We start from the raw sequence: 22,075 nt of genomic DNA on the forward strand, positions 1-22,075 counted from the left end.
GCCTGGCCATTACTAATCCATTCATTGCTCACAACATACAAGCGGTTGCATTTCGATAACGCTAAAAAGTTTTATCACTGTTCCTTTATGCGATCTTGTGATAATTGTGTGACTAGTACTTTCTCCTTAGTACTTCAAAAAGCTCGCTATCGACTTTACACATATATTTATGTATGTACGTCTAATAATAAGTGCATTCATTTTTATTTTTTTTTTTTTTCTAGTTTATGCAAGTTTTTCCCTCGATTATACTTTCTAACGTGACTCTCCTCGTCTCGATACTTGCTCCTTTGCCTTATAATCCACAATAACAACATCTCGTACGATGATCTTCCTTTCTCACCGAAGGATATTCGCGTAAAAGCGTTGCCTGCGTACAATCTCCTTTACACGAATTTATAATCGTTACGTTTAGTTAATAATATTTCATTGCGGTTATATTTGGAACAAACAACGTTAATCAATTTTTACTAGAAAGAACTAATAGTGATAATACCTTGTCACCCAGTGTGATTGCAACGATCTGCGTGATTGTTAGAGTGTAGAATGTAGAAGAATCTTTCCTCGAGGCAGTGAAATAAATATCGTCAACGATGCAAAGTTACACCTTCTTCTGCTTTGTTTTTTTTTTTCGCATTTTTATCGAACTGTACGTGTTTTAAACTAAACGAACGTTACTACAATCGGACCGATGAATAACCTGAGTAGCGTTTCTTGCTACCTCTCGTTCATAGGACGTGTGTCAAGTGTCGTTGAATTCGACAACGATCATGGAATAAACAACCTTGCGTATTAGATAAATTAAAACACCTTCGTTCCATACACGTGACAAGCGCTTACTCTCGTTTGCATTCTGTGCGAATCAAAATGAATTGCTATCTCCGTTAGATTATTCGGATACTCCTCGGTAATCGACAGCACCGAAGAAAATATCCAAATGAATCGATTCGAAAGAAATCAATTTTTGTGAAGGAAAAAAAGGATTTTTCGAACGTCGAGCAATCAGCAAATCATGGTTTCGAAACAACGATTAAGCGCTTCTCGTCGAACTTTCACAAGTCGATGTATGGCACGAAGGTTGGCCTGTCTCAGGACGGCTGAAGTCGAGTACTTTTTTTGCTGCTACCGAATGTGAACCAAGTGCCAACTTTACGTCCTAACGAGTTTGTCGTGCCTTGCCCGAACATTGTTGGCATTTCGTAAGCCGATTCTCTTTTGTACGTTTTGTCTGTAATTATTCAATTCAGGCAATTGTAATCATTTTTCGAATTGTAAGACTTTTGTTTATTTTTTTTTTTTTTTTTTTTTTTTCAAAGTCACAGACAATAATTGGTTTCTTTTATTTTCTTACGTACTGCGAGGTTTGATCGGCGGCCTATTTTGCTGCCTGGTCGCCGCGATCCTGGCCAATTGCCTGGCCGCAGCGGGGAATTCCAATCCGTCGTTTCTGTCTTGAGCAACCAGCCTTCGTTCCTCCGCCATGGCTGCCAACCATCGGCGTTTCTCTTCTGCTGTGCGACAGCAGAAGAGCAACCATTTATCCCGAACACAGCTATAAACTTTTAAACCGTGTCGCACTGTTACTCCAAGTTGGTGATCTACGAACAACAAGCATCGATCATTTAACAGTCGAACGACAAATCTATCGTGTATAAACTTTCGCATGAATTATTACCTTTCCCATCGGGAACATCGATCACCTCGCTTGTGTCGAGATAAATTCTCCCCTTGTATACATAAGTATTTCGTTTTAAAATGTCCTTTTTACAATACACTAACTGATGATCGAAGAGGAAAAGGGTGATGTTGTTTGTCCACATGCCAGTAGTAACTCTCACAGCTTCACCTTGATAAATTAATTGGGACGAAACTTCTATGAGATCTTCACCCTGTTACATCAATCGGAAGTGTTAAAGAGTATCGAATAAAAATTTTTCGTCGATTTTGAAATTGAAATCCCATACCTCCCATCCTTCAACCCTTAACTGCCACGCAGCCAACTTTTCAAGGCTTTCCATTCGCCTCTTCCTTTCATTAATCAAGACAGCGACACCTTGCATCGCTTCGAGGGCTTCCTGAATCTTATGATAATCCGGATGATCGGCTTTCGTGTATTTCAACAGCTCCGCCAATTGGAGCGGGTACTTGCATATCCGTTGCACGGGCGTTAACAGGTATCCATCCAAAGGAATTTCTATCAGTCCTCTCATTAACCTACACGCTTCGAAGAATTTACTATAACGATTATGTTGATACAATTCCTGCAACGTGGCGATAGCCATCGGATGACTGTTGCAGTACTCCGAATACATACGAAATCCTGCCCTCTGAAACAATCCGAAACCACACGTCACGACCAATTTTCATCGTCGGAACAACGGGAGTACCGATCCTAATTACGCCAAACGATCTTACATGATTTATGAAACATTCACCGACGCAACTCTTGTGCGGAGAATTCCAGTCGATCCTCAGCTCCAGATCTTCCAGAAACTCGGATTGAAAGTCAAGCAGCTCTTCGAGATTGATAAATATCGTCTCTATCTGTTCCTCGTTGAACATATCCGTGCGACGTCGACATTCAGCTATGTATCCTTCAGCGACGTCTCTCAGTATCTTAACGAAATCTCGTTCAGTTTGAACTAACTCGCGAACCACGCTGGTTCGTACCTGCTCGTTCGACAACAACGAAACACTGGTGCGTCTTCTTAGTTGCGTGCTCGACGTGCCTCCAGAGGCCATCGCCGCCAAACAATCCTCGACGGTGTCTTCTTGGCTCACGCGTAACTGAGGATAGAACAAGCAAACAGTTTCTACATTTAAACATTATTCGTTCTTGACGAAAGGACGATTCTCGCGAGAAACCGATGTGTCATACCCTAACAAATGCAGCCGGGAACCAACCATGCTCTCCTCTACAACTTCCCCACCACCAGTCTTTATCCAGATTGTCCAAAACTTCGATCACATCGCCAGCACGGAAAGCTAGCTCTTCAGGTTCCATCGCCACGTGGTCCCAAACAGCCTCAGCCAGGATTACGACCTCCTCGTCCATCGTCTGCTCGAAGGATTTCTTTCGGTCCGTCAAGGAGGCAACGGAGGATTCGGAGTCGGACATCATCTCATCGTCGGACGTTCCACCTCTTCCGTCCTGTTCATCCTCGGACAGGACGTTACCACCGGGCAACCTCGCGCCTAATTTCAAACGAAACAATTCTCATCTTTATCCAAAGAACCAACTCGTCGTTCTTTCTTCGTTAATTTTTCTGTCCGGTACATTTTGCTCTTTTCTAATGTACGAGAAAACAATCGTATGCGAAAAATCACCCTGTAGATTATCCATCGTAGGTTTACTCGGTGTCGGCAGCGAAAGATTAAAAAATCGTTTATCACGTTTCATGGGTGGAGTGAACTAGTTTTCTCGCAGAGCTTCGCGGAACATAGTTTGCGACTAAAAGTTTCTTATTTTTCAACGGTTAGAGGCGGAGAAATTCTGTTACTTCTGGTCGCTGAAATGTTTCGCGAAGCTCCCTAATAGAGAGGGGTTGTTAGTTGGCCTTTTTCTACAGCACCTTGCAAAACAAAAGCGTATTCACAGGAAGCTGTTCATAGTGAACGAAGAGATATATCAACACGTTTAATACAGGAGTGTTCTTGCATTCCTTACTGTTTAAGAGAACTCTTCTTACAGGTGCGTTCTGTTACAACGGTGAATGCTTTGAGACTTTTTTTTACAAGAGGGTGCATGCTAACTTAGAGCACTGTCGGAAGTGGTGGTCTAGAGAGAAACTGGATACCGCTGGAGTAGAGAAAGTGTGCACTAATCTTCGTCAACGGGTTTGCTACCGGTGTGTACATTCGTACCAAGCGAACAAGCAATGTGCAGGAAAAAAAAAAAGAGCAGAACATTATCACGCAAATTCCTTCGAAAGGTGTGAAAACGACACACAGTCGTCATTTCTGTGCGATAAGTTAACGTGGATTGACAAAGATGGAAAGAAGTAAAATTCGATTACTCGTTTGCTTGGAAAGAACGTAACGGTGGTGGGGAAAAATGTGTTCTACGTTAGAAAACTCAAACAGTTATGAACAAGTGAAATCTCCATTTGGAAAATTCACGATTTTGTTAGCTTTACCTGCAGTTTTGGTGCGCATCAAGGGTGACAGCTGATTGATACCCAGTGGCTGACTAAGTGAACGCCTCAAATTTGTCCGAGAACTCCTCCCTTTCGCGTTACTGGGACCAGAATGAAAATCTCCATTAATCTCTCCCTCCGTCTGTACACGGTCTCGGTTAAAGGATCAACAAGCTTGTGTTTACGTAGAAGCATCGATACAACATTCAGCAACGAATTACAATAGGTAAATATATATTTATATATATATACACACGACAAGGTATACACGTTTATACAGAGTGGTTCTGTAAATTGCCCTGCCTTTAAAAAAGATTCCTCGTTTCTCCCGTTCGGAACGTTCTCACCGATTCGCGATCTCTCGTATCTTTCTTCCGCGCTGTGCTACACAGGGCTGTTTCGAATAAACTTCAAACGGATCCTCCTAGACTATTGTAATTTAACCTTTGTTTTTCTCAAATATCATTGCAGCTGACGATCGCGTCGAATGAGCATTTTTTAAAAACATTTTCAGCGATAACTCAAAGCTAAAGATCACGTTCAACAGATCGTTTAGGGAAAAAATTTGTTCCTTCAGATCGTCGGAGAAGCGGGAGAAAACTGAACGGAGAACTGAAACGTCAAAATACAAAAGAACCACTCAGTACATAGTTACGCGTGACAGACCAACTGTTTTTACGAGGAAAAATTAAAAGAAGGTGGTTTGTTATAATACCCGTCTACCTACCACTATTCTCCCTCGATTTACTGGAAAGGTTCGAGAATAAAGAATTTCAATTTCGTCAAGGACAATCTTTCAAGGAGTTGTTTTATCTTATTTTATTTATTTAGTCATTTTTTTTTTTTTTTGATGATATCGTAATGTCGTGCTATGATTCGTCTCGAGTTGAACGAAGATTGAAAGAAGAAAAGGTAGTATGTAAGAATGAAAAAAAAAAAAAAATAGGAGAAAAAAAAGCGTTCCGGACAACGCCCGTTTTTTCGACAAATCGACTCACTCCTCTGCGACAAAAGGAAGCACCTAAAGAGATATCTTTCCGGCATCGTTTGTATCATACGTTCCCCGAAATACACATCGCAGCAACAACGTCGCTATTTCCATAGACTAACGGAAACGATGCGCTCGATTAGATCCGTGGAAACCCAAGCAATCGCCGTTGCAACATTTGCTAATCAAATTCGGCAAAATCTAAACAACGGTACTCCCGATCGATCTCCTCTAAAATCAACACTCGCGAAGTTGTCGACAGTTCCACGCTGAAATAATAGGAAGATCAGCGGATGGATCGCGAATTCACGTCGACGATTGCTCCAAGTTTCGCAGCTTTTCTTTTCTCTTTCTCGACATCTCGCTCGCCGATGGCAAAGAGGTCAATGAGGCGTTTGCGATAAGGGTGGCGAGTAAAGCAGAGGACGGATCACGATCGTTAAACGCACCTTCTCAGCGTAACGATGTCATGGGAGGAGTGCCTCGGACTGAGCCTAGGAGGCCTCGTCTTGATCGGCGATGGCGTCGAGAGCATCCTTCGGTAATTGTGCGCGTGGCTGTACCCGGACCTCGTATCCCACTGTAGTAACCTCTGACCTCCTAAATCGCTGTTCGTTCTGCGTACATGTTGGTGCCTCGACGTACGGCTCTGCAGATCCGCCTGTAAATGTATCACACGTCCACTCGTTAAACACCGACGTCCACACACATCGACACACAGAGAGAGTGAAAAATTTCTGTATTCGTGGCGTGAAGATTGTGATTCTTCTTGGGCGTGTGTCACGCTAAGCCAGTCTTCCAGAAAACCGCTCGGTATTCCCCCTTTTTACATTTACTTAGTCTCTTCAGGGATAGAGCTTTGTTAATGCACAAACACCGATGGAGGTTGTAGCTGTGTTATGATCGTGATGGTTTCTATTATGTACACGCGGCAGAGAGATTTAGGTGGATGGATCTAGAGAGAAGATTTACCATATTGCTTCAGGTACTTGGTTTCACATATTTTTTTTTTTTCAGTTAGACGATACCCGAAGGTGACGAAACGATCGCGTTGGACGAAAAGATAGAGACGAGAAGACGTGAACACTGTCTGTATAGTGGGACTTTTGTCCACGATTCCATAAATCGTGTTCGCTCGGCCGCGCGGCTCGATATCAACTAACCAGGAGTGCGCTTCCTCTCCTCGTATCCTGGCTAACGCGATATATTCTCCGACCGCGTATCAGGGACTGCCGGTGATCTGTACGAGCGTGGCTAAACCGTGCACAAACGTGAGTAATGGGAGTTATTGTACCAAAGGAAACAGTCATACGTGCGGTCACGATAATGATTACAAATGCGCGACGATCTCAATAGCAATTATAAATCATCGACGTCGAGAGAGAGAGGGAGGGAGGGAGAGAGAAAGTGGAGGAGAAGGGAATTATTATTGTATTATACACATATATTGATGAAAATTGCGTAGAAATGAAATAAAAGCGGTGAAAACATCCATAACAAACGGATTTGCCTCTTAAAAGTCCATCGAAAGCGGAAGCATTCTTCTCTGACAGTTCCACCTTGCTCAGTTGTTAGCCTTCAGGGATTAATTATTCTTGGTTAAAAGTATGGTTGTCGAGGTAAAAGTGTTTCGTACAAAAGCTACGCATCCTTTGGTCGATTAATCAAATTTTCTTTTTCGCGTGTACCAAACACTTCTTCCTTCGTGGCGCTCCCATTTACTCAGCAACGTTAAGCACAAAGATACAGCGAGGACGGGAGCAGCCTCACGAACAACAGTCGTTAGCCGGCGGTTGTTAATGATTAACACGAAGATTGCATGTAGCGGGGTAAACGTGTGGAGGGCAAAGAACGATAGTCTTTACCTTAAACTTGTCGATCAGTATCTGGTTGATGAGCTCGGACTGGGGTCGTGATTTGTCGGCGACTCGCCTACGAACGGCCGGCGGGCTGTCCGTCTCGTCTTGGACATCCGTGTCGTGGGACTCGGAGCTATCACCACCCCCCATCGTTCCACCACCACTGCCCCCAGTCAATGCTCCACCAGATACCATCTATATCGTTCACAATTTACACTTCGTTACTCGTCGAAGTCTATCGCTAGGCTGTCTTTTTTATTTTTTTTTTTATTTTTTGTCCTTGATAGGAGAGGTGGTCTCTCCATCGACTGGCTTGTGACGTTTCGCAGGAAATTAACATTGTGGAGTAACCGGGGAAAATGTAGAGATTCGTAGATGACGTATCTCGGTGGAATATAAAAGTCCCGTGGTAGATAGGAAGTTCGAGGAAATTTTACGTATGCTCTAGTGATAGAGATTTTTTTTCCGTCGTGTCTCACCTCGATCTGTATTCCACTGTCCCCGCTGTTACATTTCGCGTTTCTTGCAGCCTTGCTGCCTTTTTTCCTCTCCTTGCTGCTTCTCCATACCAGAGGACCGAATCTGTGGACAATAAATTGGGTGGATATCCATTTTTTAGTTGAAGCAAGAGCCTGTGATTTTTAAAGATGGATATCTCTTTTTTTAATTAAAGAAAGGACTTGTGATTTTCAAACGAAAGAACGAGAATTCGATGGAGAGAGTAAGATAGGGGAAGATGTGGTTGAACTAACCGAAATTTCTGGTCGTTACTGGTGTCTTCCTTGTGTTGGGAAGACTGTTCCGTGACAGTCGGCGGTTCTCTTTCCTCCTCCTCGTCGAGAGGGCCGGATCCATCGTTATCTTCGACCGGACACTCGCTCTCGTTGCTCTCCTTGCTGCCTTTCTTGTGGAACCTCAAGGAGAAGCTCTTTCTGAATTTCTGCAGAACGCTCTCTTGCTGGCTCTGAACGTTCGATCGGGGAGGATTCTGTGCCCCGGAAGCGGTCACGATATTGCCACTCAAGTTCGAGGGTTGCTCTTGAAGACGCGAGTGAGAGACCAAGGGAATTGTCGCCTCCGCCAGAGGATGCTCCGTTGTTACGTGACCTGTTGTGCCCTCGTCCTCCTCGTCTCCAGACCACTGTCGACTGCTCCAACAATATAGTCCAACGTTATTGCCGATACTCTGCTTTCTCTCCGCCGTACTTTTACAGCCAATTTGATTTTTTAACCCTTTGCTCTGCACTGGTGATGTTCGTAATATGCACCATAAATCCATTCAAGCTTTGTTTATACCAAGATGAAGCAGATTGGCAAAAGAAACGAAAGTAAGTAAGTTGTTTTCAAAACTGTGTTAAAATCGCTCAGCGATCGTATCAAAAAATGCTCAGAGTGCAAAGGGTTAATAAACCGAAAAATTCTATTTATTTTCTAATCGCAGCAAGTCTTTTCTAATCAAAGGAATCAAGATAATAATTAAGGAGTCGTCTATTCGTCTCTATAACTAGAAGAACAATACAGGAGTTAAAACGAAGGTTCACCTACAACTGCTACTACGCCTAACCTATTTATAATTACAACCAATTGATCAGATGTGAGATGTGAAATACACAACCAGCGATAAATCCACAAACACAAAAATAATACGCAAAACACATCAGACTAACGTTGCAATCTCTCTATATCCATAAAAAGGGAACTAATCCCTACGCAAACTCACTACAGTACCGCACGATACTCTCATCTACTTAGCATAATTGCACAAACATCTGCACTCTAATTACGGCTTTTATCATCGGAATTGTCAATTCAAGAGGAATCTCATTTCCACTGAAAGAGGAAAAAAAGAAGAAGAAAAATGATTAATTCAAACGATCGATCATCTCTTAAGATCCCTTTCTTTCTCGTATCGAAACGAATACACTCTCTTCACTCGAGAATTCCTAATGCACCGCGGTTTAACGCGCACGCGAGACCGACCATCGATCCGATTATCCGTTTAATCAATGGCCCATTGTGATCTCGAGTGGAAAATAATTTACAGTCGGCAGGAAACTCGACGGCTGTTCCTTCCTGCGCCGTAAAATTGATAGATCACGAAGGTGCACGCGGCAATTTCTGCAGCCGGCACGGTGTCCGGCGGGCCACACCAGCTAATTTTTCCATACGTTACTCCTCGCGGAACGGAAACTTGCGGCTTCCGAATATGTCGAAATTCTCGCGAAATTGCAACTGTCTTTTCTCTCTCTTTCTCCACGTTCACGATTTCTCGAAGCAGACACGCGTATCGTGTTCGTGGAAACGTTTCTTTAAAAGAACAACCGTCAGTTGCTTGTTATTACCTTGTACAAAAATGTGGAAAAAATTCTGCAAGCGATAACGAATGGATTTTTATAGAAAATACAGCCTGAGTGTGTAATTCCCTCTTTTTTGTTTTATTCACAGAGTAGAAGAGAGAACGCGGATAAACTTTTGAACAGAACTGTACCGCTTCAAGAGTGGTCTATGTGTTATTATTGGAGAGTTATTGCTTCAAATCGCTGTATAATCGAGCTCGGGTCTCTTAGTTTGTTTTTACAGAGACCGCGGCGATCTATCCGCCGAGAGATATATGGTTCCTGTTCGAAATGAGATTCGTTCGATTTGAATTATCACTGGAAAAATAATCTTTCTCCATTTTTTTTTTCTTTCTCTAACAGCGAACGAGATAACTAGACGCGTATTCGTGTTGTTCGGTGATTTTTCGCAGTCGTGCATGATAATTACAAGGCGGCAAAAATGCTGGATTACTTTTTGCAAATTGAAAACGTGAATACGGTAAATCAACGTCACCGAGAGGCGCAACTCGTTAGGGTGTTTCATTTTTTCGGCATAGTTCGCTCACGGGTTTTTTTCTGTGTCGGGCTAATGGTGAAACATGGTGCAACGTCACGTACCACATCATCGAGACGATTTTGATCGATTTTTTCCTCTTCCAGATTAATGCTTATCCGGCGTGTTTCATTACTTCTTGCCTGACTAACATTTTACTCTCCGTCCACCTCTCTCTCTCTCCCTCTCGTCCTGTCCACCGTTCTTCTCCTTCCTCTGTCTTCTCTTTTCCCACCGCTGTCTGCTGTCTGCTACGTGAAACTTCACGCGTGGAACACGCGAGCACTTTTCACTCTGTTCAAAAACATCGCGAAATGTCCGGGGCGCAAAAATGAACGTCGGAACTGATAATTATTTCAGTCAAGATTTCATCTCGCGCAGAGAAAACTCGTTCCTCGAGTTAACGCCAAACCAGAGTGAGAGAAAAACAGAAAACGAGGCTCTTTTGTTCACCGTTCTCTATTTATACCATCGGAAAGTTCGTGTAATAAAATCTCTTCGAGAGTGAAAGAGAGAGAAACAGAAGAGAGGGAGATTATTCGAAGCACGAAGAACCACTTGCAACCACTTTTAGACAGGAAATGCGTCGAGTGACGGTCTACAGGCGACTGAAACCTTTGGCTAGCACACCAAAACCACTCTCGACATGTGTGTACACACAAAGCATGTACCGTGTGTGCGCTTGACGTGCTGGTAGAGGCCTGTAGAATTCGTGACATTAAGATATTCCACGGGAACCTTCCTTCCTGCACACGAGAGAAATTTTCAACATCCACGACAAAAGTCTGTGCTGCCCTGTTGCTCGAACCGGGAAACCGTCACTTGTTGATCGGCCGCGATATAATCACGTGCACGCACGTTCGCCTTTGTAATCCCTTTCGTTCCTCCGCGGCGAACACCAGTTGTACACGTCACAGAAGAACCTTCCGAAAGAAGCTCCACGAAGACAAAAAAGGTACAATTGTTGAACACACTTCACTTGCAACGAAACGGGGCAGAAATCGAATCAACTGGATCGAGGGTTAGAAACGACACGAGAGAGAGTTGAAATTTCCCTCCGCGCGGTAAAAGAGCGTCTATTTACTCTGGCACAGTGGCAATTGGAAGGCGAACTCGGTGGAATCGCGAAAACACGAGGACGAGGCACTCTCGAGAGGAAGAAAATCGGTCGGAACCCACTCTGGCCCAGAAGGAAGTGCATTGAACGACGAGCCGCGGTCGACTGAAGGCTCCTCGGCAGCCACACAAATCCAGCCTCACGTGTGTTCCACGTGTGTGTGTGTGTGTGCACGAGTGCGTGTGGCGGATTTGTGTGCCAGTGCACCTCGTGAACTCTTCTCAGAACAGATTTCAAGGGTCGCTTCAGGTATAAACCGACACGCCGAGGGTTGCTCGTTCCTCCCTCCACCTCTCTCTATGTCTTGCCTCTTTTTTTCTATTCGAGTCCTCTTCTTTCACTTCAGCTTCACCCTTGTTCAATCTGTCCTTCTCTCCTAGCCCGGTGAAATCGTGGGCGGGAGAAGAGGCGGCCCAAGGAGAGGAGCCGTCGGTCTCCACAAAAGGTACCATTTATCCATTGTAGTGACAGTGGCCTGCTGCCTCTTCCTTCATCTCTCACTCACTCTCTCTCTCTCTCTCCCCCCCCTGGTTCTTCTCCTTTTAATCGGCGAAATTTCTCACCCACCCCCTCGTTCACCAAATGGACGTGCGCGCGGCATCCTAGGCCATCGTACAAATTTGACACGCTCTGCACAACCGAAAACGTCCTCTCTCTTTCTCTCCCTCTTTGAGGATTCTCCTAATATCCGTTGCTCCTGTGTCTTCTTTTGTTCTCGACGCGCTACCCCTTTTTCTATTTTCTCTCCTTTTGCAACCACCCCGCGAAATCGCCAGCCACAATCTTCTCCCGTGTGTGTGTTTTTCCGCAGCTTTGGAGGAAACCGTGTCGATCACGTCCCCCTTTTACTTCTTTGTCCGCTTACAATGTTCTCCGGAGGCGTGAGTTTTCTTCTCTATATTTTTTGTCTTCGTTTGATTTTAGACATCGCGGTAGGTCGTGCTGTAATCTATGTTCTTCTCCGAGTATATTCTCTCGGGGGTCTCTTTCCGAGTGTTTCAAATTGGACGACGTTATTTTCGAGTGTAAATAGCGCGAGACTACTGAGCGACGGTAGGAAATGGTTAGGTTAGATGAGAATTTGTAAGAAGTACTCCCATGTGAAACGGACGGTTTTGGGAAATAGCGGTCACGTTCTCTAACGTTATTATTTTTCGTGACGTGCACAGGTCTCTCGGCAAACTCCCATGTCATTTTCCCGATTTATTGCATCTGTGCTGGCAGGGCACGTGGCACGGACAGACTATAACTTTTCTTTTTATCGATCTATGTACAAATCTAGCGCTGTGGGGCGCGTGTAGGCGTTGCAATACTGAACTTTTCTGGGCAATACGTAGGCGTCGGAACGAGCTCGGTGTGGTTTTTCTTTTCCTCTGAAATCGATCGTTAATTTGCCGGATCATCGATCATTTCCAAGTTTTCTCTCCTCGATCCCTTTGATCTCGCCAAGACGATTTAAGCGTATGTAGAGTGGAACGGATCGATCGGTGATATCCACGGAATAACGTATCTTTAAGTGCTTTATTAGAAGGAAAATTATCATGTTGTAACGGTGAATATTTTAGACGACTTTGAAACTTGCGTAGATGAGTAAGCACACTTCGCGAAGTGTATATTTTGTAAAGGAATTTTCGACACGGGTTAGAAATTTCCAAGGAGACTTCGATGTAAAGAGAGAAACTTCGTCGTTCTTTGATAGGAGTGACGGGAAGTAAGAAGTTTTCCACGTCCAAGGTAGTTGAGGGTGAACTTTCTTTTCTCAATGGGTCGCGAGATGAGCCGAGACCACGATAGAGTTGAAGAATATTCAAAGGTGGCGTTCTCTGTTAAAGAGTTCCTCAAAAGACGCCCCGTGGACGTTTCCATTCGTCAAATGTCCGAAAGTTATCCTTCGAAACGAAGGCTTAAATGGTTCTTAAGTCCTGATGAGGGAAACTTCGTGAAGAGAGGGCCTAGAGACGAAGCAAGGGCCGGTTTAAAGTAAATAAAGAGTTTCAAGGAATTTGAATCTTCAAATTTGCCAATTTTCGAATCTATGAATTTTCGAATTTTTCAATCTCTCAATCTGCAAACCTTTGAATCTTCAAATCAGCGAATCTTTGAATTTTCAAACCTTTGAATCTTTGAATATGTGAATGTTTGAATACTCGAATTTTTGAATATTTCAACGTTTCAACGCTCCAAGTTTCGAATTTTCAAATTGCTAAAATTCACGTCGAAGTCCACATTGAAACTTCGCCGGTTCAACTCCCACTTGAAGCGCGATCGCTTGACGAATTGACCCGAAGGCACCGATCATCGATCGCAACGAAGTTTTCCCGAGATTAAGGAACTTTTAATTAAATTCCGCCCCGAGACGATGCTTTTTTCCCTGCCGGATTCACTCCGTATTGTCTCGAGATCTACGATTTAAAACGCGAAACATTATCGAGAGTAAGTTCTCTCCCGGCGTTAAGCAGAGCGCGAGTGGTAGTGAAGCGCCTCCGACCGAGTCAAGGAAGGCGAACTTATCGTTTTCTAAAACTTCAAATTAGAATAATACCACGAGCTACGTCTCATTGTTGGAGCTGGCGAGTTGCGGGAACTTTCCCAGCCGGAGAAAATTAACGTTCCGCTAAATTGTTACCGGCTCGATAAAACTGCCACCCTTTTTCCACAAAGCAACCACCGGAAAAGCTTTTAAACTGAACTAATAACAAGAAAGGAACTTCTCTTACAATTTCTTCTAACCCTCTTTCAAAAACAGCAAACCAGACGTTCCATAAAAGCCTACACGAACACAACATACACCTACACAATTCACAAAAAGAACAATCTTCGAGTGAAAAATATCAAAATTGTACAAAAACGCGTCGACTACGAGAAAATTCTCCGTGAAAATGAATGGTCGCACGTTTACAAAATCAGGAAGCACGTGACGAGGTAACGACATCGACGATTTTCAGGCAATTTCCAGGCAAGGAGCATCAAGTTGCTCGTGAAATATTAACGAGGGTTGTTCTCCGCGGCGAGACAGACCGGAAGCGAATCCACGCTTCCGTGAAACTAAAGAGGATGTCACGAGAGATTTTCTATTCAGCCGGTAATTAGAGCAACGACCGGATGAATGTTCGTCCAGGTACAAAGTCGATGGTAGAGAACCGAGAGCCGGGGTCATTCGAAGTAACGTCTTTATTCTTGCCTCGGCAAACAACCCCGGCCTGGCTTACGAGACGGTGCGCTCCTAAGGGATCAAGAGGTCACCGATGGAAAGCTGGAAAGCAGGAGGAAGCACTTCAAACGAGCCTGGACGCGATCAGACCGGAACCTTTGATCTATGCCACCGGCTCTCTTCGATCAACTGTTTTTTAAAACTATTTTTAACCCTCCGCACACGTTGTCGATAATCTAGCAAAGTGGAAATCGCTGCTCGCCTCGGCCCTCGTGCTTGTTTTTCTTTTTCTTCGGTGTTTTCGTAGTCTACACAGGCAAAGACCCTCCTACTTCTCTTTTGCGATTAACAAAGACGATCTGATTTAGTCATTTTTCTTCGTACCTTCATAACCCTCATCCGTCCCTCAGTTTCGCATCCTAACAGGTCCCTCGGTGTTAATTCGGCGCAATGGTAAAACATCAATTGAGCGAAAAGATAAATAATTAATTTTGTAAATTCTTTTATTAAATATAGAAAATAAACGACAAACGAGGGACGGATGAGGGATAAATAGCTGTCTTTCGGTAGATTAATGCCCGATCTTCTAGTTCCACCTGGATTTTATAGGTTCTCATTGTCCGGTGAATTTATAACACGAGTTGCTCATTTGCTTTTAAGATTTTATAAGAGTAATTCGCGGCGCGTTATGTTACGAGGAAGCTTGTATTACGTTAGGTAACAGGAAGCTGTTGATGCTCTCGTGCAAGTTCGTATTAGAGAGATATAAATTCGTTGTTTATCGCGTTTGCGTTTGTCCCCAGCGTCAGGAAGCTGGACTGCACACTTGTTCACATATTTACCCGTACAATATTTCTTTTTCCCTTTCCCCTTCCCCCCCGTCTGCAAATACAGCTTCCTGAAGCCGGGAAAATCTTCGCGCCGAGCCTACGGCGACGCACGAAACGGACAGGTTTCGTAACTTATCTGTCGTGCCCCAGCTGTGTGTGCGGGATAAGGTGGCAGGGAACGAAGGGGAAGGTACGAAGGTGTCCTGAAGAATTTTTTCAAACACCGACCGTCGTGTTGAAGATCACGCTTGTGTACTTCCTTCGAGGTATTTCGTTACGAATTTTTCTATGTTCTTTTCTATTTTGACTGTGGAACGAGTGGCCGGGTCAAGATTGACCCGTTGGAAATTTTCTAAAAAGGGGGAAGTTTTGGATATTTATACGAATCGTCGTTTGTAATTTTCTGACTCTGTTTTCTGTGTGCTTAGTATACGAGAGATTGAATTGCATAAAAATTCACTTTTGGAAGTTTGCTAGAGATTTATTTCGACCTGATCGATTATTCCAGTGTTAAACCTTGACAATCCACTGATACTGATATTCACAGTACGCATTCCAACTCTGTTCAAATTTTGTGTTAAAACAAAGAAAGAAGAATAAATTAGAATTTTTTCTTTTCAACAGTTTCAGGTGCCAAAGTGTGCTGAAATTACTGCTCGAAGGTTAAAAACATGTTTCCAGCAGAAAGAATTAACAACACGTTTAAAACACCACTCTCTAAAATATATCCATCGTTACTCTATTTATACTCGAGAACAAGACCGGCGGATCTCTACGAACATCCAAGCAGAGAACGTACATCGGGCAAACAAAGAACAAAGAACATCTCGATCGCTCTAGACACACTGCAGCAAATATTCCATCACGAGCGATGAGTAACGATCTGAAAAATAAATGACAGAAAGAAGCAACGTCCCGAGGCGGTGAAACGTTAGCAGCGAGGGAGGAGTGACAAGCAGACGAGGAAATCGAGACGCTTGAAAATCGTTTCAACACATTTCAGGATCGAACGGATTCAAAAGAGTTCGATTCAAAAATAACCAACCACTCACCTTTCCACATCACGGTCCAGAAGTGCCGGCGTGCTCGAAGCTTTGATACGCCTCTGCGCCTTGCTCAGCCCAGGAATTCGTCTTCTCTCCTTTCCAGAGTACACGTTCGATCGTTGATCGTGAAGAGGCTGCAACACGCGCACGCAGAGAAACATAATCGAAATCATTTTACACACTGTTGACGCATAATTGCGCGACGACTTCTCTGTTTTTCCCTCTTTCCCCAGGTTACGATCAAAGAGTTAGATGCAGTATAACCCAGGTGATAACCTCTCGCGCGGGAAAGTTGCTCGGCCGTCGATCTTTTCCCATGATTCGCCACGCACCAATGCTCTCGATCGCTTTCCTATCTAGACAGGCTTATCGACACGTCGCGAGAATAACTTCGAACGTATCTCGTTAGTGAAAATTACGTTTCGTAAGGCTGAATGTTACGCTCACAGAGAGAGACTCTCTGGGTCACTGTGCCTCCATTCACAACCGATTCTAACCTACCTCGTCTTCCTAAGAACGAATAATGCCCAGGCGATTCATAACGGATCGTATTGTGCGAGCTGTTCACCGCTTACGATGAAATAACGACGTTAGACTTCTCTTAACCCCTTAACCTATGATTTCTTTTCTTACTGTGCATCTAAGCGTCGGCCATTTTCTATTTTAGTACCGTGCCGGGTAACAAAAACTGATCTGTCGCAAATTAATTACACTTCGCGATCCTCGCTGTTACAAATTCAAACGAAAGTTACGATTACAACGAACTTTTCTTACCAATGTAACGATTTCTCTCACATCTTCGCCAGAATCTCGCCACGAGTCTGACGCGTTGTCATATGTTAAGGGGTTAAGATGGTGATTCGCGATTCGAAATCGCGTAGAAAGTATACGTGTGTGTATCCTTTCCGAAATCAGGGCGGCCGTTGATGAAAAATGTGCAGGATAGCGATCGATGGACGGTGAACCGGTAGTCGGATGGAATATTAAATAGTGGGCTAGTGAATCGTGTCAAATCAACTATCGACCAAGTGTGCTCCCATTACCTGGCATAACGACCGAAAATCGTGGAAACTCGGGAATGAAAGGGGTGTAAATGGCACGTTGCCACAAAGCTCGATTATATCTCTGCGGTCGACTCCTCTTACGCGGATACGATGTTTTGCTAATTAAGATCGACCTGCCACCGCGACGTTTCGTATTTTCCATTCGAGACCGATTTTACACGTAATACGAACGCGTACGCTCCCTTACTGTTACCAACGTGTTATCTAATTATTGCTGCACGATACACCGGACGGAAAATATCGCAATTATCGAGGTTTTTGCAAACGGTGTATATATACACTACCGGCCAAATGTTTGGAATCACTGTGCATTGCAAGTTGCACAAAAATTCCCCAAATATCGCAATTATCGAGGTTTTTGCAAACGGTGTATATATACACTACCGGCCAAATGTTTGGAATCACTGTGCACTGCAAGTTGCAAAAAAATTCCCCCAAAAAGTTAGTATTTATAATAATTTTTCAACCAAGTGTTTATCATTCAAATCAATCGAAATGAGGTAAAGTGTTATTGATCTCCACAGCATCAATTTCAAATCAATAAAGAATTAGTGGCAGATTCAATATTAATATAAATTGGCAGGTGATTCCAAATTTCCAGCCGGTAGTGTACACGTATAAGGTGTAACGATAGGGTATAAATTCCGTAGATTAATTCCAGTGTACACGTATAAGGTGTAACGATAGGGTATAAATTCCGTAGATTAATTCTAGATTGCCAGTGGAGTTAAGTACGCGAAACGTGATCTATATTACTTTAATATTTCGCAAATTATCGAGTGGCCTGTATTTATGGTCTCGTGTAGGTTAACCTTTCGGTTTTTACTTTTCTATTTCGATAAAAATGGAGAGAGAGAGGAATTTAACGTAAGCAGTGGACGTGGCGTATTTTATGGAATCGAAGGAACAGTGCAACGTTCTCAATTAGAAACCAAAGAACGTATTCAGAGCTGAATATCTGGAAATACCGCAAATATCCAAGAATATTAAAACTAAATCGATCAATTTTTATCACTTCGATATTTTGCAAACTGTGAACTGTCCGTATTTATGTATTTACAGATTTTTCTTATCTCGATATTTTGCAAATTATGGAGAAAAATAGGAGCCGTATCTTTAATTAAAGGATTAATCGAAATAAATAAGACAAAATAAATCTGCCATCAGGAATATGCCATAGGAATAAGCCTATTATCAGCATTGTTACGTTTCACCAAACATTTCGTCGATAATTTCACAGTTTACAACCGGAGACAAAAGAGCAGCTAAATATTTCCCCGTTCTCCATTTACCAAGCCGGTTTTTATGAAAATCGGTTTACAGTGCTTGACGCGGTTCCCACGTCAAGCATAATGGAGTCCGCAAAATGAAATACCCCGGTTGAATTGTTCCACTCGATGGAATTACCGGTGTTCTGGGTCGAACACTTCGGGGTAACAGAACAGAATCGATCGCCTCGCCCGCCCAGCCCGGTGTGTATCCACCTTCCGGTTTTCCAAACGAGCCCCCGGACCGCATTTCTGTTCGCTGCGCTCTCCGCGGCGGTTTCTAAAGGGAGGTCGAGAAGTCACTTGACTCGTCGAGGACGAGCATTGTCCGCGTCACCGGTCTGCACAACGAAAGAATTCACAGCGGCACCGAAATACATCTCGATCCCATTGTCTGCGTGGCTCTCTTAATTACGAATCACCGCTGCGCTTCTCGCGCGTCTCTACTTCACATTTTTATTCGCCTTTTCTGTCCCCTACTCTTCGTCAACGTCGAACGCATTTTTTTCTTCTATCTCTACTTTTTCGTTCGTTTTTGAAAAAAAAAAAAAAAAGGACGAATCGACCTTTATTCTCTTCTCTGTCGTCTGTCGGACAATTTTTGCCAACTGTTAACTTGTTAACGACCTTGCGCAATTTCATTCGACGAATCGTTTAAACTGTATCGAGTATACGGGGTATCTCGTTTCCACTGTTATGGAAAGTAAGAGAAAGTGACTCAGGGAAGTTTATAGGATTTGAGAACGTACACTACCGGCCAAAAGTTTCGAATCACCTCCAAATTTTCGTCAATATTAACCCTTTGCGATCGGTGCCGCCATAGTGGCGGCATTTCAATTTTGTTCTAGAAATCGGTGTCGCCGCTATGGCGGCATGATCTTTGTTTTGTCAAGTATCATACTTTGGAAAATTACAGAAATTAAAACGTTTTATTTTTATGCACTATAACTAGTATGTATTAAACAAAATGTATCAGTTTCAAAATATTCTGTTTTTCAATATCCTTATATATATAATAAATCAACTATGCAAAAATAACTTTAAAAATCTAAATTTGCTCCGACTAGCTGATAGTCCCAACCAGAGAAATGTGCCGATCGCAAAGGGTTAACCCTTTGCGGTCGTATGTCTGCGCTCGGCCACCGAAGCACTTATATCACACCATGGAGAAATTTAAACATAATTTTTGTATAAAATGAAACCACGTGCTATTGTGTTAAACATACGTAAAGTAGAAAAAAGTAAATAAGAAATAGTAAAAATGACGAAGTAAAATAATACAAATGATAATCTTGCATTACATTATCAGTGTTCGTTGCCTGAGCTAAATACGACCGCAAAGGGTTAAATCTGCTGCTAATTTTTCATAGATTTGAAGTTTATCTCAATTCTACTTTTATCGATTTATCTCGTATCAATTGATTTGAATGACAAAAAATTCTCAAAGTCGCTGACTCTTTTCTGCAAATTTTTGTGTGAATTGCAATGCTCGGTGATTCCAAACTTTTGGCCGGTAGTGTATATATCCCCCAAGGTCGTTCCAAAATTTGCATATTAACATCTGTTTTCTATAATTCTACGTTGCAGCCAATATAAGGAGGAGTTACTAACCTCGGAATGACTTCGAGCAATGCAAAAATAATGAACAGTGAGAGAAACAGGCATATCGATGACCTCAAGGGATTCTTTTTTATCATACACCCCTTTAGTCGTGTTTTCTTATTTGCAACAGTTGTGAAAGCAATTTAGGTTAGGTTACACAATTTGAGGACGCATAAAAAATAATTTCCTCAAAGTCATCTTCAAGTTATTCCAAAATTCGCATATTAACATCAACTTTTCATAATTCTATGTCGTTGCCAAGATAACGACGAGTTCGTAACCTCGAAATGATTTAGAAGAACGTAAAAATAACGAACAGCGGGAGAAATAAGCGTATAGATGACCTTGGAACGACTTTCAACACGACCTTGAGCAATTTTTCTTCGTCGTGAACCCCTTTAGTCACTTTTCCCCTCATTTTCAGTAGCCGTGAACGCAATTTAGGTGTTCATTACAAGTGGAACATGTAGCGCATGCACATAGCACGTTGACGAGCAGTTTTTTCTAAGTTTAATATATTCGAGGATGGCAATGAAGTAAGGCGAATATGAAACACACAAGGGGAGTCCCACTTTTGAAAATTGCGGGCAGCAGAAAAGTCGGTTAATTGGATTGCTAGATGAACACCAGGATCGAGCAATCCAGGTCGTCGTTGAGGCAGTCGTTTCTAAGTCCAATATTCGGAAAAGCTGTCGTCCGCGATAAAAAAAAGAAAGAAGTTCAAAAGGCTGAGAGACGCCCACTAAAAATTCTATGTGTAACACAGTGCGTGTAACGAGTATTTCGATCCATGTTTTTTCACTCGTTCTTACGAAACGATTGAAAAATTGCAACGAATTTCTCAATTAACACGTTCGTCGCCACGTCACCCATATCTGGGTGACGGGTATGCTTCCGTGGGGGCCCCGTCACCCAGATATGGGTGACGTTCTTCTTCGTCAAGTTAAGTAGGATTTTACAATTTATAAAAATCCCATTTGTAACACAAGAATTTAATGGAATATCACACTATACTATACTATACATTAATTTACATTTAAAATAAAATACAACATTATACTACGTAGCATGGTATTCGTTAAAACAGTTGGAACACATTTCTGGTGATTATCGACAATTGGGACAATATGTTGTAGTCTTTTTTACATATTTTCTCGCTTCCTGGCGTTCGAGAATTTGTCTCTTCTTCTGGTAACAGAACGCAAATTCCAGCTAATCGCTCTGTTTACGTTCTTGCGCTCCGGATTTGGGCCCCGCGAGAAACTCGACCGATTTCACGCTGGGCGGCGAACGTGTTAATGCCTTTTCGCTTTTGCGCCAAGGATAAACGGCGCCGCCGCCTTCTAGTGCCGCTAAACACACGGGTTTGAAAGAAACACAGGAGAGAACGTAGGCAAGAACCGCGAAAAATGTTTTACAACGCTGAATATGCATAGACCGTGCGCGAGCGTTCATGCTAACCTTTAATTAAAACTTTTAATTAAGGTCGACGCGAGAAGTTCGATACCATCGAGCCGCTTTGTGCTCTTACTCTCTCTCTCTCTGTGTACGTTTCTTAAGCGAGCCCTTTACGTCGAAACGAACGTGAAAAAAAAGAAAGAGTTCCCGATCGAGCCAGGAGGAACGAATCGATCGTTCGTGACACGAAATGTCAGGTGAAATACCGGCTTAATGATAATATTTGCCTTTGTCTCGACATGCTTGTACACCGGTGGCCATTCAAATTCAAATTCATAAACGTCCCGCTTGGACAATTCGGGCACAAAACGACTCCGCCAACCGGAAAATATGTATCGACAGTGTTTGCTTCTGTTGCTGGGATACGTGATTCCGGATCGCGGCCTGAATCATCGACGAAAATATGAATTGTTCTCGCTGCGTTGTTTCGCGAAGTCGCCGTGTCGAGAGAAAAGACATGAGATTCTCGGGGGGGAAAAAAGAAGATATCTCTTCGTTCCATCTGACGATATGAAAATTTGTGAAATTTTGCAATACAACGTATATTCGTTTAGAAATAATTTAATTTCGATTTCAATAAAAAATTTATATCAATTATTCTCCGTATGTGTATATCGTTGAAATTGTTCGCGAGGATATTTACAGTGCGATAAATATCAAATGAAACGAATAAATAAATCACGTT

The 22,075-nt window shown here is 42.9% G+C and overlaps 1 protein-coding gene across 1 annotated transcript in view; it reads right to left on the minus strand.

The window, feature by feature from the left end:
• Positions 1 to 1,086: 1,086 nt before the first annotated feature.
• The window catches only part of LOC108573547, a 123,542-nt gene continuing 102,553 nt past the window's right edge, over positions 1,087 to 22,075 (minus strand). Inside the window, exons 10-22 of the mRNA XM_017936010.1 lie at positions 16,005 to 16,132; positions 7,736 to 8,131; positions 7,463 to 7,565; positions 6,990 to 7,178; positions 5,574 to 5,785; positions 4,137 to 4,237; positions 3,237 to 3,239; positions 2,879 to 3,195; positions 2,416 to 2,787; positions 1,965 to 2,327; positions 1,676 to 1,889; positions 1,356 to 1,598; positions 1,087 to 1,228 (exon numbers count right to left, since the gene is read on the minus strand). Of these exons, the coding sequence (XP_017791499.1) occupies positions 1,089 to 1,228; positions 1,356 to 1,598; positions 1,676 to 1,889; positions 1,965 to 2,327; positions 2,416 to 2,787; positions 2,879 to 3,195; positions 3,237 to 3,239; positions 4,137 to 4,237; positions 5,574 to 5,785; positions 6,990 to 7,178; positions 7,463 to 7,565; positions 7,736 to 8,131; positions 16,005 to 16,132 (2,781 nt within the window). The 3' untranslated portion in view covers positions 1,087 to 1,088. The remainder of the gene's footprint in view (positions 1,229 to 1,355; positions 1,599 to 1,675; positions 1,890 to 1,964; positions 2,328 to 2,415; positions 2,788 to 2,878; positions 3,196 to 3,236; positions 3,240 to 4,136; positions 4,238 to 5,573; positions 5,786 to 6,989; positions 7,179 to 7,462; positions 7,566 to 7,735; positions 8,132 to 16,004; positions 16,133 to 22,075) is intronic.

The sequence above is a fragment of the Habropoda laboriosa genome, unplaced genomic scaffold, assembly GCF_001263275.1.
Source record: "Habropoda laboriosa isolate 0110345459 unplaced genomic scaffold, ASM126327v1 scaffold148, whole genome shotgun sequence".
In the NCBI taxonomy this organism is placed as follows: Eukaryota; Metazoa; Arthropoda; class Insecta; order Hymenoptera; family Apidae; genus Habropoda; species Habropoda laboriosa.